This window comes from Rhea pennata, chromosome 23 (genome assembly GCF_028389875.1).
Source record: "Rhea pennata isolate bPtePen1 chromosome 23, bPtePen1.pri, whole genome shotgun sequence".
In the NCBI taxonomy this organism is placed as follows: Eukaryota; Metazoa; Chordata; class Aves; order Rheiformes; family Rheidae; genus Rhea; species Rhea pennata.
In genome coordinates, this window is record NC_084685.1 from 8458025 (window position 1) to 8470734 (window position 12710).

The 12710-nt window shown below is 50.3% G+C and overlaps 1 protein-coding gene across 1 annotated transcript in view; it reads right to left on the reverse strand.

The window, feature by feature from the left end:
• The window catches only part of GRIK3 (glutamate ionotropic receptor kainate type subunit 3), a 122696-nt gene that overhangs the window by 24143 nt on the left and 85843 nt on the right, over nt 1-12710 (reverse strand). The window contains exon 10 of the mRNA XM_062594334.1: nt 7979-8182. Coding sequence (XP_062450318.1) covers nt 7979-8182 — 204 coding nt within the window. The remainder of the gene's footprint in view (nt 1-7978; nt 8183-12710) is intronic.

Consider the following 12710-nt stretch of genomic DNA (forward strand, 5'->3'; position numbering starts at 1 on the left):
TGATGACAACTGAAGGACATTTAGTGCTGTCCGGCTTGAGATACTGGAGCCCTAAATCTCGAAGCCAAGTTTGCATCTCCTTTATATATCCGTGGTGGAGGATGCCAAGCAGGTGTGTAGCTTGGTCACTGGCATCTCCCTAAATTAGAGAAAACTTGGAAATTTTGGCTTACGAGTCTCAAAGTCTTAATGCAGAAGTGGCAAAAGAAAGGCAGAATCCTAGCTCCTACGTCACTTCTCTGTGCGTGCGTGTCCTGACTCTGGCAGTGGTGCCTTTAGAAGCTAGTGAAGGATTTGGCTACTGATTTTTCTAAAAATAAATAAATAAATGAACAATTGTGTGGTGGTAACTGCTTGTCTGAAAGATCCTAGGCCAAGTATTTCAAAATGATATAGAAAGCTGAATAACAGTTGGAAATTTATGCTTGAACCCAGCAAATGAATAGAGAAAAATCTGCATGGATGCCCAAGGATCAAAATGCTTTTAGAGCAGAATAAAATTTTACTGTGTCATTTCTGCAGCTCCTGTGATTTGATCGCAGCCCCATGTCCTTGGCAGTAAATGTTTTGCACAACCAGAACGAAGCCTGTGTTGTTAGGGAGCCCAATCTGGTCGTGTGTCCGGAGCTATTAAAGGCCGTATGGGGCTGCGCTTCGATATCCTTTCTCTCAATGCAGGTTTTTCTGAAGGTGGCCTCTGATTAAGGATTTGCTGACTGAGAGGATCTAACTCAAACGCCACCACGGGTGAAGTTTGCATTTGTCAGGCTCTGACATTACAAACCAGGAAGTCGATTACCTCGAACGCCTCCTCCGCTCATCCCCGACTTTTATGCTGTTGCACAATAAGACGGCTTTTTATTAAAAATGAGGAATTACAGCAAGTGCCAATGGCTTAAAGGCTTATATCTAGCAAAGCCAGTTAAGCACATGCTTATGCCTTACTGCTGCTTGCATACGCTCCAAATGTTATGTGTTTTCCTAAGTGTTCTGCTGAATCGAGGCCAAAAAGCTGAATTTTGCCAAGCCAGCTGCACACCAAATGAAGGCACTTCTCTAACACACCTTTTAAAGGGTTTGGATCGCACTTATTCACAGTGGTAACAGCATTTTAACTATGGGGAAACTGATGCGCGGTTACTAAGCGTACGTGGATGGAGAACCATATTCCCTGCAGAGAGATTTGTCTTTTATCAGGAAACGCGAAGTCTGTCTTCAGGTTCTCGGTTTTCACGGGAACGTTGCCCGTCGGTCAGAAACCCCTTGCACGGCACTGTGGAAACCTACAGACCCACGGCCCGCCGGAGCGGGGCTGCAGGGCAGCCGCTCGCCCCGGCGTGAGCACCGGGGTAAATACCTGCTCAAGAAAATAAGCTGCCTCCGTGCTTATTTTGTCAATCTGAGTTCGTATTTATATAAACTAATTATGTATGTGTCGACTGAGAGATGGGTAAATAATGCATATTTCATTGATATAATTAATTGTTGCTGCGGAGCCTGCCTGGCAGCCCTGAATCGCGGCGCCTTCGGTCTCCCTTGCCGCGGCCGTCGCCAGCGGTGCGGCCCCGCCGGGCGCCCGCGGGGCGAGGGCTGCAGCTGGCGCTGCCGCCCGGCCGGAGGCAGAGGGGCCGCGGGGCTCCCCGGGGCGCCCTCGGGGGGGCAGCGAGCGTTCGCCGCGCCTCTCGTGCCGTCGGGCTGCTCGAGGTGCGGCGGGGGCCGTGGGAACCGCAGCGCTCCGGGGACGCGCCCGGACGCAGGGCCAGCCGGGTGAGGGCGAGGCGGGGCCGGCTCGGAGAGCCGCCGGAGCCACGGCGCCCCCGGGGCCCCCGCTCCCGTCCAGCACGCGGGTTGGGCATGCAGCCCCCCGTTAGAGGCGCTGAGGGAGGAGGAGGAGGCGCAGCCTGGCGCTTCTGCCCTAACGCCGAGCTTCTGCAGTCTGTAACCAAACATGAAGAGGCGCCGCCTCTGACAGAAATTACTTTTTTCTCCTCCTGGCCCCGTGGCTTCCAAATGAATCCCCAGCTAACCGGCACTTGAAATAACCATCCACCCAGTGCAGGAGCATTAATGGGAATGTGGCAAGGTGGTGTGATATGTAATTCTGCCAGAATTTACTGTCAATATATGCCCATTTATTGTGGAAGTGTTAAATCAACTGTCATAAATTGTCTCTAAGAATAGATATTACATCTTCTCTATACTTACCAGTTGGCAGGGATCACCATTAGAAACCCTATTATTTTTCATGTCATTCTTATTCCCATATGAAGTTTCAGACTGAGTGGAAATTTGATATGTACTGTCTCAGTACAAGGCAAGTTTTATTTGTGAGCAAGTTTGTGCAAAATTTCCAGAACAACTCACTTCGCTGGTTTTATGGGATTCTACCTACAAACAATAGGAGAGATTTGTAGACATCATTTTGCCAGAGAACTAGAATTTATAAATAAGAATGGCTGGGCCACAATGCACAAAATAGTTTTACTTGTATCAATAATAATTTCTGTGAATAAACAGCAGTAGCAGTTCGCTGCTGATGAAAGGAAGAGATCTGCCAGTTGGCAGTTCCCTGGTTATTGTGGATGGATGGCACAGGAGCTTCCCTGTGTCACCTGGGTGCCCCACACCTGCCCAAAATGCTAACGGTTGGAGAGAGCTGAGCTTTCGTGGCCTCTGCAGAAGTGGCCAGTCAGGGGCATGATAAGCAACCAGCTGTAGTGATAAGAGAGTCCTGTCCTCCTGGGAACGCGCTGAGCTCACCGAAACGGGGATTTTCTGTGATGAAGGAAGAGCAGCACATAAAAGGCAGCGGGGCAGGGTGAGCTGTGTTGCATTTCGCAGCACGAGGCTGTCCGTTCCAGATCTGCTACAAGGACCTGGAAGATAGGGTCATGCTGTGAGCTGCTCTGACTGCTCTTGCTTTTCCTGTTTGTGCTTACGGCCAGACTAGAAACAGAGCAATTTTACAAAGGATCATAGCCGACGGCGTTACTGCCCATGGCCAGGCATGTCTGCATAAGAAAGGACAGTGGAAGGAGGGTGATGCGTGACTCCAACAGGAGCAGCGAGAGCTGGCTGGATAAACAGCTCGTCCTCTGTCACATTCCCTGTGATTTGCAGCTTTGCATGAGAGGTACCAGAATCCCAGCAATTCTGTGATTACCTACCGTCCTGGGCTACCCTGACTGGGACCTACACCCAGCTCCCTCTCTCGACGGATTTCACAGCCCCAGTAGAAGGCCGTCCTGAGTAACGCCCTGTCCCTTGCTTTGCCCGTCTCGTTTTTCCCTGAATCACAACCTGAGATCAAGTCTGTTCCTGGTACAGAGCATCCACAGCTCCCATGGCTCTCAGCCCTTCCAAGCGCTGACAGTCACCATTTGAGCCTCTTAGTTCACCTCAAGAGCCGTATCTCCTGTACGCAGGACTCAGGACCAAGCCTACACATCAACTCAGCCCACCAAAGGTCATGCACTGCAACAGATACAGGGGGCTCGGTCTCGAATGCACGTGAACGAAGTGGCTCTTCAGCAGTGCACAGACTTTTAGATTGCTTAGATTTAATCCTGGCCTGGGTATTTGCATTTTGCTCTCACCTGAACGTTCCCAATTCTTTTATGAGAGGACACAATGCATATGGAGGAAAGCCAGTTCAGACATTAAATGTCTAGTGTGAGCAGCCCTGTTTTCATCACTACAACTTTGTTTGAGTGCTGTCTTCAACACTTTTCCTACTAGGTGTGAGATGAGTTTGAACTTTCCCATTGCACGGTACCGATCAGTTGATGTTCCTTTCCCCACATGGTTTGACGATGCTTTGCTGCTGAGGAATGGCTCCATCTGGTTGCAGTTTCACTTTTTAATGCTTTACATAAACACTACTATAAAAAGCAATGACATGAGGATAAAAAAAATAATGGCTTCATATGGGGCTTGGGCAATGGCTATAAATCACCCCCAGACAGGCACCGAACCACACCTGTTAGAACGGTGAGTTCAAATTTGATGCTACAGCAAAACTTGCAAAAAAGGGAGGGGGATGTAGTCCTTTCCTGCTTTGTATGTTAATTAGCCCTTTTAATAGGTAGCCAAGAAATACTTTAGTGCAGATTGACCCTGAATTTAGACTGCTGCTTAATGAGGTTGTTCACTGTATCTTTTTTCTCAGGGTGGCTCTTTTAGCTGACCACAGCACTGGGAAATGCCAAAAACTTCCTGTGAGCCCTATAACATCTTGCTGGACATTGGAAGTGACAGGGTTCAGGCTGGTGACAGTCTAGCTTCTACTCCCTGTATCTCTTTTCCTGCTTTGGAACTATTTACTCCTTCAGAGTCCTTTTAGGCTTTGTCTACATTGCAGATGCTCTGTAGTAAGAGCCATAAACTTGGCTTCCAGCACTCAGTGGGGGGACAGAGGGGATCCAGGGTCTCAGAGCTCGACGTCAAAGCACACAGGCTGGTCTGTGTCTGTGTGTATGTATGTTAGATCCATCACTCAGTGAGGCAAAACACCAGCTTCTTCTGTTGTGAAGCTCGTCAGGTGTCTAACTTAGCATGGCAGTTGTGTAAGAAACTGCTAAAGTCTGTGGTATGAGCTGTGTGGACTTCTCTGGAAGCAAAAATGCAAAGGCAGATTTGTGCCACCTGTGGCATATTCCCCTGTGAGAGCAAGTGTCTTGTTCCACCCACGGGCTGTCCTTGCATGCCCTTGCCATGCTCCCCACTTCTCCAGGGCAAGCCACCCAAGGACTGCAGCACACTTCACAAACAGATTAAGCACCGTTTTCTCCCTGTAAGGGGCATAATCATTAGCATCTGCATTTTACAGATGGAAGAAGTATTGCACAGAAGCAACTTGTCCAATGTCATTTAGGGCAGACAAGCCAAATCTGGAAACACAGCGTAGATCTCGGGCCCCAGCTCTGCAGTCTCCCTGCAAGCCACTGCTCCCTTATGTGGTCGCAGGGAAGCTCATCTGCTGAAGTGACTCACCCAGCAAATGCTTTCTGCTCGCATGAGCTGCAGGAGCTTCGCAGCTGCTGCGGACGTGCGGTTGCTTTTGTCTCGGTTCTGCTTAGGCAATGTTTTCAAGCTGCAGCCAGGAACTTGAGAGGTGGTCCGAAGACTGCACCACTTGGACAGGGTATTGAGGAGGAGAGAGATGTAGTTCAGCTCCAGGAATGCTTATACTGCTACCCTTGATATGTGAGATAACAGATAAATTTTGTCCTGATCTCTTCTAGAGACTTTTTTGGGGAATAAGGGATTCACAAAAGCACCAGCTTCCCACACCTCCTAAGTGGGCTTCTGGGATCACAGAATGTGCTAGAGGCGAAATATCTCATTAGGAAACTGAGCAACCTCTGGCCACGAGCAGAGGGTTCAGACGATGCGACTTGTTGGCAGCTGCGAGGGTAAAGCTGCCACCGGAGTTTCGCTAGTGTTTAATAGGCTTTTATAAATGGCCATGGAAGGAAGAGCACAGCTGCTCTGCGGAGCGGGTGTGAGCTCCGTGTCTCAGGAGAGCTTAGAAAATAAGCTGCATTCTTAAAAAATATATATATTAAACTGTCCCCTGCACACCTGCTTGTGCTCTCTCATTTCACTGAAGGGTGGCCTATAAACCAGGAGAGTGTGTCGTTAAGGCGGGTGATGCCGCTGGGGCTGGGACCAGACCGCGGAGCAGAGCTGTTCCCAGCTGCCCGCCTTGGCACATCTGCTGGAGTGAGACTTGGTGCCTGGTTCGCTGGCTGCGGCGCGCTCCAGGCGGGCTGCAGCACGTTTGTCCCAAATCCCACCAAAATCGTTGTTCGCTAGAGCCAAGCTGTGAACTTGGGTGCTTTGTGCTCTCTCATACAAATGTGTTGGTGGATTCAAAGCCAGGAAAATAAGGTTAATGGCCAAGCTGTGCATTGCACAGTAATTTGTGATTATTAATGGAGCATCACTCTCCAAACCAGTCCAAACGAATGGGCAAAATTTAAGGAGACGCAACCACACGTTGTTCTCCTGAATAGTCAGTATGGGAAGTGGAGTAGCGGGATTTGCTAAGCGGAGAGGGGGGATAGGGATCTGGGCCTCACTGGAGGTGGGCAAAAATGGGATGGAGTCTGTGTCCCTCAGCAGCTGGATGGAGAGAAACAGGGGAGGGACCTGGGGCAGCAGGAGCTTCAGTTTTCCCTCAAGGAAATCTTTCCCTACTCTCCTCGGATCTTTTCATCATGCCACTGTGCGTGATCCGGCTGGGAGGTGCTGCTGGTGGGAAGGGGTGGCTGGAAGATGAGAAACAGCCTGGTAACATGGGAGGTGGATGAGGAGCTTTCAGAGAAGCCCCTGCCTTCTTTCCTATCAAACTCTTCCACCACGAGGGTTTCCAGACCTCTGCCTCAATCCATCCCCTGTCTGTTTGCCTGCCTGCAGCACACCCTGGTTCTGGACTTGGGGCACGAGAGGTTTCTGAGGATGGGGCCACCCTCCCCTGGGCTGAAGGAGTTTCTTGTTCTGAACATGCCAGAGTGGTGGTTGCTCACATGCATTGCAGTATTTTTCCCTAGGAACTGATCAGCTGAGACTTAGAAATTATCACACGCTTTCTCAAGCGTAAGTGTCGCGCGTTCTGAGTGACAGGAACCCTGCAGAGAAGCCACGTGTGTGAAAGCTCGGAGGTATAATCAAAGACTGAGTGGGCTGAGCGTGCTCCTCGCCTCTCCTCCCCAGCCAGAGGGTGATGGCAGGTCTAGGCAGGCGGTGGGCCGTTGTGCTCGGGCAGGGGCTTTGGTGGGCTCTCGTAAAGGATCTCTTATGCTGATGAGAAAAGAGATCAGACCTACATTAGCTTTGTGGCTAGGCCCTGGTTCAATTAAGCGCTGGCTGAGCAGCTACCTTCTGACTTCCAGCACTAGCACCATGCCCTGTTCATACCAACTGCAATGTTTTTCTGTAGCCTAAAAATCTCCTCGTTCTTTTTTGTGTGTCTTTGGATGTGTTTATAGAGAGCAGTTATTTTGCTAAGCTAAGCAAGCCAACCTCCTCCTGAGTTTCCGGGGGGGGCTGTCCTTTCCCTGGTTTTCCCAGTAGTCATCCTTTTCACCAGGTTTAATGCAGATCTCACCAATGCCTTGTACAGAGGCTGTAAACCCCTAGTTTCACAGAGAACACCTCTCTTGATACATCTAGGGCCATCTCGACAAACTGGTAGTGCACACACCTCCTGTAGCAGACCATTATTCTCTGAGATCCTTCCCATTGTGTCAGCCAATGACTTTATATAGTACAGCAAAATTTCAGAAAAAAAAAAGTAAAGATTTCCCAGCAACTGCATTGCTCAAGCATTCAGCACAAATCTTCTACCATATCAGGAACAAGGTCCTGTTTGTTTAGATGGGCAAAGGAGATCTCTTGGACTCCATGGTCTCATAGCAAGCAAAGTGGATGCAAAAGATTTGGGTGTCTGTATCTAAACATACAGAACAGCATCACTTGTCAGCCAGAGCATTCCCTGGCTATGTCACCTGGATCCAGCTGAGCTGGGCCCGGGACATGCCTGGCGTCCCGGAGCCCGGAGCCCCCTCCACACTGAACCTGGCCCACGTCTGTAGGAGCAGAGTGGCTGCTCCCCGGCAGGAGGCCCTGCCGCTGGCTCGTAGCTGACGGTGGGCAGCCGAGCCTTGGAGCAGCCCCGTCCTGCTTGCCTGCGTGCCCAGCCCGTGCCCCATTGCACGGTCCATGGCTAAAGCTGCAGAGCCCACTTTTGTGCTATGAAAATATCTATTCTCAGAAGACTGCAAATGAATATTTGGAGGAGTCAGAAGGCACGCTGGTGGCAGGGATACACCTCTTACATACCATGCAACATAGCCCACAAGGGCTTAAGCAGAGTGGATATGAGCTCATTGCAGGTGCCCTGAGCCAGAGAGCAGTCCCACCCCTGGCAGAGAGCTGCTGCAGCTGCATGCACGTGCAGATGTGCCTCACTTACGTGGTCAATGAGCTCCTTGATCATGCCGTTCCACTGCCCCTTGTCGTCCTGTGCGCCGTATTTCCCATCCTCCACCAGCCGGATCTCATAGGTGAAGCCCAGGATGATGGCCAGTTCCTTCAGAAGGTCGATGCAGTAGCCCTCGAAGCGGTCGTTCCCAAACAGGGCCGTGTCTGACTTGCGGAACATGACGAAGGGCTCTTCCTGGACACCGGGAAGCAAAGAGTCACCATTACAGGCCAGCCGCCAGTCCCATTTCCACAGCAAAGCGCCAGAGGCAGGGCTGCTCGGCAGGTAGACCTGAGCAATGAGACTGGACTCTTCAGGCAGCATTGGCACTGTGACATGTTTGGAATAAATTAACTTTGCACAGTGCATCAGCTAATTAGCAACCTTGTTTACCCCACAAAATTTAATTTTGTCTCTTCTGGGCAGCCAACTGTTTTCCATTTGGTGGATTTCAGGGAGAAAAATAACCATTTCATGCTTTGAAAATGAAGAGCATTGAGAAACAATAAGAGGGGCAGGGGAGGACAAATTCAACTGCAACTCCTGCGCAGCAGAAATGCAGCTGACCCACACCGTGGTGCCTCTTTCATTCCCTGCAGTGGCAGCAAGGAAGAGGCTGGTGGATTAAACACAAAGTGAAGGAACCATGCTTGGCTGGTGGTTGGCTGAAAGCTTTCCCTGACTTTAGGTCATTTTTCTCTTTTCCCCCACGAGCTGATGGGACATGAGAACAGCTGAGGCAGGGGGTGGGAGAGGGGCCCTACTGCTGCCTGGAGAAAGTCTGAAGGAGAAGAGCTTGTTGAACGTGCTGTCACTGCAGGTGTCCTCTGAGCTATAGCAGCCTCTCCCATAGGTCTGGTGTCTGCCCTCTGCTCCTTTTGCAGCTTCAGTGGGGAAGGTCAAGGGTGCCTCTTTAATCACAGTTGTCCCAAGCACTGCCACATGCCAAAAAACCCTAAGGAAGTACTTCACAGAGGGCTTTGCCTGCGGATCCCTGCCTCTTTAGCTGAGGCCAGCCGGTGCTCGTGCAGTCAGCAGCCCCGTAACAGCCATCACTGCCCTTCCGTGAAGTGTCAGGCGGAGGCAGTCGGTGGGACTGAGGGCAAGGGACACTGGAGGGAAGCCCGAGGGAGAAAACATGTAGAGGACAGATGGAAATGGGAAAACATGGTAGGCAGCAGGCAAAAGCTAGAAGGCAAGAGGAGGATGAGAGATCAACAGCAGCTAGTAAATGGCTCAGATTAAAGGTACCCGCAAGGCTGCCGTCCCCGCCTGTGGGGTGGCCGGTGCACGGAGGTGCAGTCACCGCAGAAGGCTCGGGTTGCCCCGGGAGAGGGCAGCCTGGCCGAGCTCCCGCGGTGCTGCCTGGGGGCAAGGCGGGTGCACCGCCGCGGACGGAGAGCCGGGATCCCGGTTACAACAGCAGCGGGATACCCCGCGGCACCCCGACGGGGCAGGCGCCCCGGGCCGGGGGCTGCCGGCCGCCCCGCCACCGCCGCGGGGGAAGGCTCTGCCTCCGGCGCGCGGGCGCAGGCGGTGCCTGCGGGCCTGGGGCAGGCTCGGGAGGGGACGGAGGGAGCACGCACAACCAGATCTGCAGAATTACAAAGCAAAACTGGTAACGTCATGCCTATAGAGTTTAGTTTGGCGCACGCAGCTCAGTTAAATCCCGCTCTCTCTGGCCTCCTCCTCAGCTTTCTTCTCTGGAATTAGTGCTTTGTTTGTGAATCAGCTGAATCTGTGGATCTTGATATAAATACACCCGCTCCAGTGCAGCCATAAAGCACAATTAATTTTGGGAAGCGCTGTAGGGATTACATGCATATTTAACAGCTGAAGCACTGAACATTAGGATGCCACTCGCTTTAGTAATGTATCTCCAGGTCTCAGACATTTCCTGGGGGGTAATTCTGAACTCTGTGAACCACTTATTCACGGACTATTTCACAATTTATTACTGAAAATGGCCAGACATCCAATTCACAAGCTCTCTCGGTTTGCTAATCGATTTCTCAGTGAAGGTGCCCTCAATTTCATAACTTCACAGTTCCCATATTGCTTAGGGAGAGTGGCACTGGCTGCTGGGGTAATATTTCTCTTACAACAAGTCAGTGCAATATGTGCAAAAGAGGGGAAAAAACCTTTCATGCTTTTTCTTTCAGAGATCCTCCTATGGCTTTTCTGCAATCATTTACAGTAATGCAAAAGCACCAAAGGAAGTTGCAAATAAAGTTTAGGGTTGTATTTTATTTTTTAGAATCCAGTATATGAAAATGCAGTTATTGCAAAACTTGGATCTAAGCACATTTCTTATTCTTGCGGGCAACAGAGTTGTAGGACAGATGTGGTTTCTGGGTAGAGACCCCGTCGCATGTGTGCAGGCCCAAGGAATCACACAGTTAATGGGAACTGATATCACAGTTGTAGATTCTATAATTTATACGTGCTCGTGGGGTAAGAGATGAAAATGCTGCCTGAAAGAAGTATGTCAAGGACAGATGGCTGATAGGTCTCCTTCTGGCTCCGTCATTTTGCATTATACTTTAATCTTGAGGTACAGCAATCGTATTATTCTAGAGCTAGGCACTTCCACAGCGCTAGCCATGTATCTTATGCCTGAGAAGGTGCATCTTTTCTGATTTCTGTCAGTCCTCACCATACAGGTCTCACCAGTACTCCAGTCTTGGACATATCTGGTGCCCCTCGGTTTCGCCCTGCACAATCCGCTGCTGCCTCTGTCCGAGCAGCTCCGCTGCTGCCTCTCGAGCCTCCTCTGCAGCAGCACCAGCCATCCACCCGCAGTCATTTTCCCCAACATACCACGCGCAGTTCTAATTAGAGACGGGGGAGTGAGTCACTGTGTAACTTCTGGGGAGTTTTATCAGGCTGCAGTATGGGTTGAGCAGTTCCCTTGTAGCTGATCCTGAGCCTCCACTTGAGAGTGGATTGATGTGATGTGTTATTCATGTTGCTCTAAAAATTTGCATCCCCCATGTATAGGGGCTGGCAGCTTACCTTGTCAAAATGAATTAAACCTGGCATGGTAGGGCTCTCCATTTGGCCTCTTAGGAAAAACTACTTAAACTTCCTCTTCATAAGCATTTTGAACACACCAAAAATGCTTAAATACAAAAGAATGAAAGGAAAGCAAGCTGCATGTGTAGTGTGCCTGTGCAAAGGCTCCTGCAAGAGGCTGAACAGAGGCAGTTTCACTGTCTGATGCTTGTTGAATTGTTAAAGTGCCTTTTGCTCTGTCATTTCTCTAATGCTTCTGCAGTCACTCCAGATGTGACAATTCATTTGAATAACCGTAGCCAGTGGGGAACAGTTGCTGCCACTGATTCTGGTAATGCAGATTGCACTGGATACCGCGCCTGCGCCAGGCCCCCGTGAGCATGACCCATCTCAGTCCTGCAGGGTAGCACAGTATAAAACTTTCAGATGGGAAAGGGAACTTTCTCAGTCTCCCTTGCATGTTGGGACATGAAAGCAGCATGTTGCACAGCTTAGTCAGGGAGAGCATCCTGTACCCAACTCTTGGGGAGGAACTGGAACAAAATGTTGCAGTGAACAAATATTATGTGGTGAAGGGGAAGTTCTGAGTTGCATTTTTTTTCTTTTTGTTAGATGGGTTGGCTAATTTGTACGGAGAGCAGCAGCAACATCTGTATTGCTCTGGCATTCAGTTTGCTCCCATTTCACTAACCCTTTACTGCGTGGAACAAGGCCTTTGCTTCCAACCTTTCTTACACCCTGCATCAAGCATCTTCTTGCTCTCTTTTCTTCTGGGTAGAGAGAAGCTGAGATGATGGACCTCACAGTCTTGCAATTCCTTCTATAATACGAAACCTCACTCTATATAAAGATGCATCCTTTTAGGATGGCAAGGAGGTATGTAATGAGGGATCACAGTGCTCTGCACTGTGAACGTACCCCAGGCTGGCAGTTCTTTACTATCTCTACCTTTAGGTTCTCTGAAAATACAGAATATAAAAAGGGCCAGAAAATTTACATAGGCAAAAACACGGTTCAGACCAATTTTGAGCGAGCTGTCCAAGTGCTGGTATTTTTTGTTGCTTCCTGTAAGCACGCCACAAGCCCACACTGTAATGCAGACATATAGAAACTAATGCCACTAGTCATAATTCATTAGATGTTAAATAAAAATTCATTCTGATCTGACGCCTGCCATCAAATCCAATAGTGAACCTGAGAGCAAAATGCGGTGTGACAGTTGGAAGTGGAGGAGACCAGTTAAGTAACCATGGTTTGCTGGATAACTGCATTACTTTTAGCTAGTTTATCAAATATGTACTGAAGAGGGGGAAGGAAACACGATTGCTACAGCTAAGCCAAGGTCTCTGGCTGTTCTTAGTATTTGCTCCTGCAGCAAGGGTATTTCTGTCTGAGGTAGAGATGCTGACCAGCTGACGATGCCCGCCGCTGCTGACGAGCCAGACACCTGCATGCTGAAGGCCCTGGGCGATTTAAGAGCTTTTTTGGAGCTCAGCATAGACAACCTGCCGCAACCTTCAACGCGCGCAGCGAGCAAGGGGAAACGGGAGAGCCGGTCAAGCCCCTGCAGCGGGGGTACCAGATGGGCAGCAGGGACAGGCAGCAGCCCCGGGAGCGAGCTGCATGCCCACCGGCGCCTGCCAGCCCCAGCGGGCCGGCCGCCTTTGCTGGGGGCGGCCACAGCGGGTGCCACACCAGGTCACCCAGG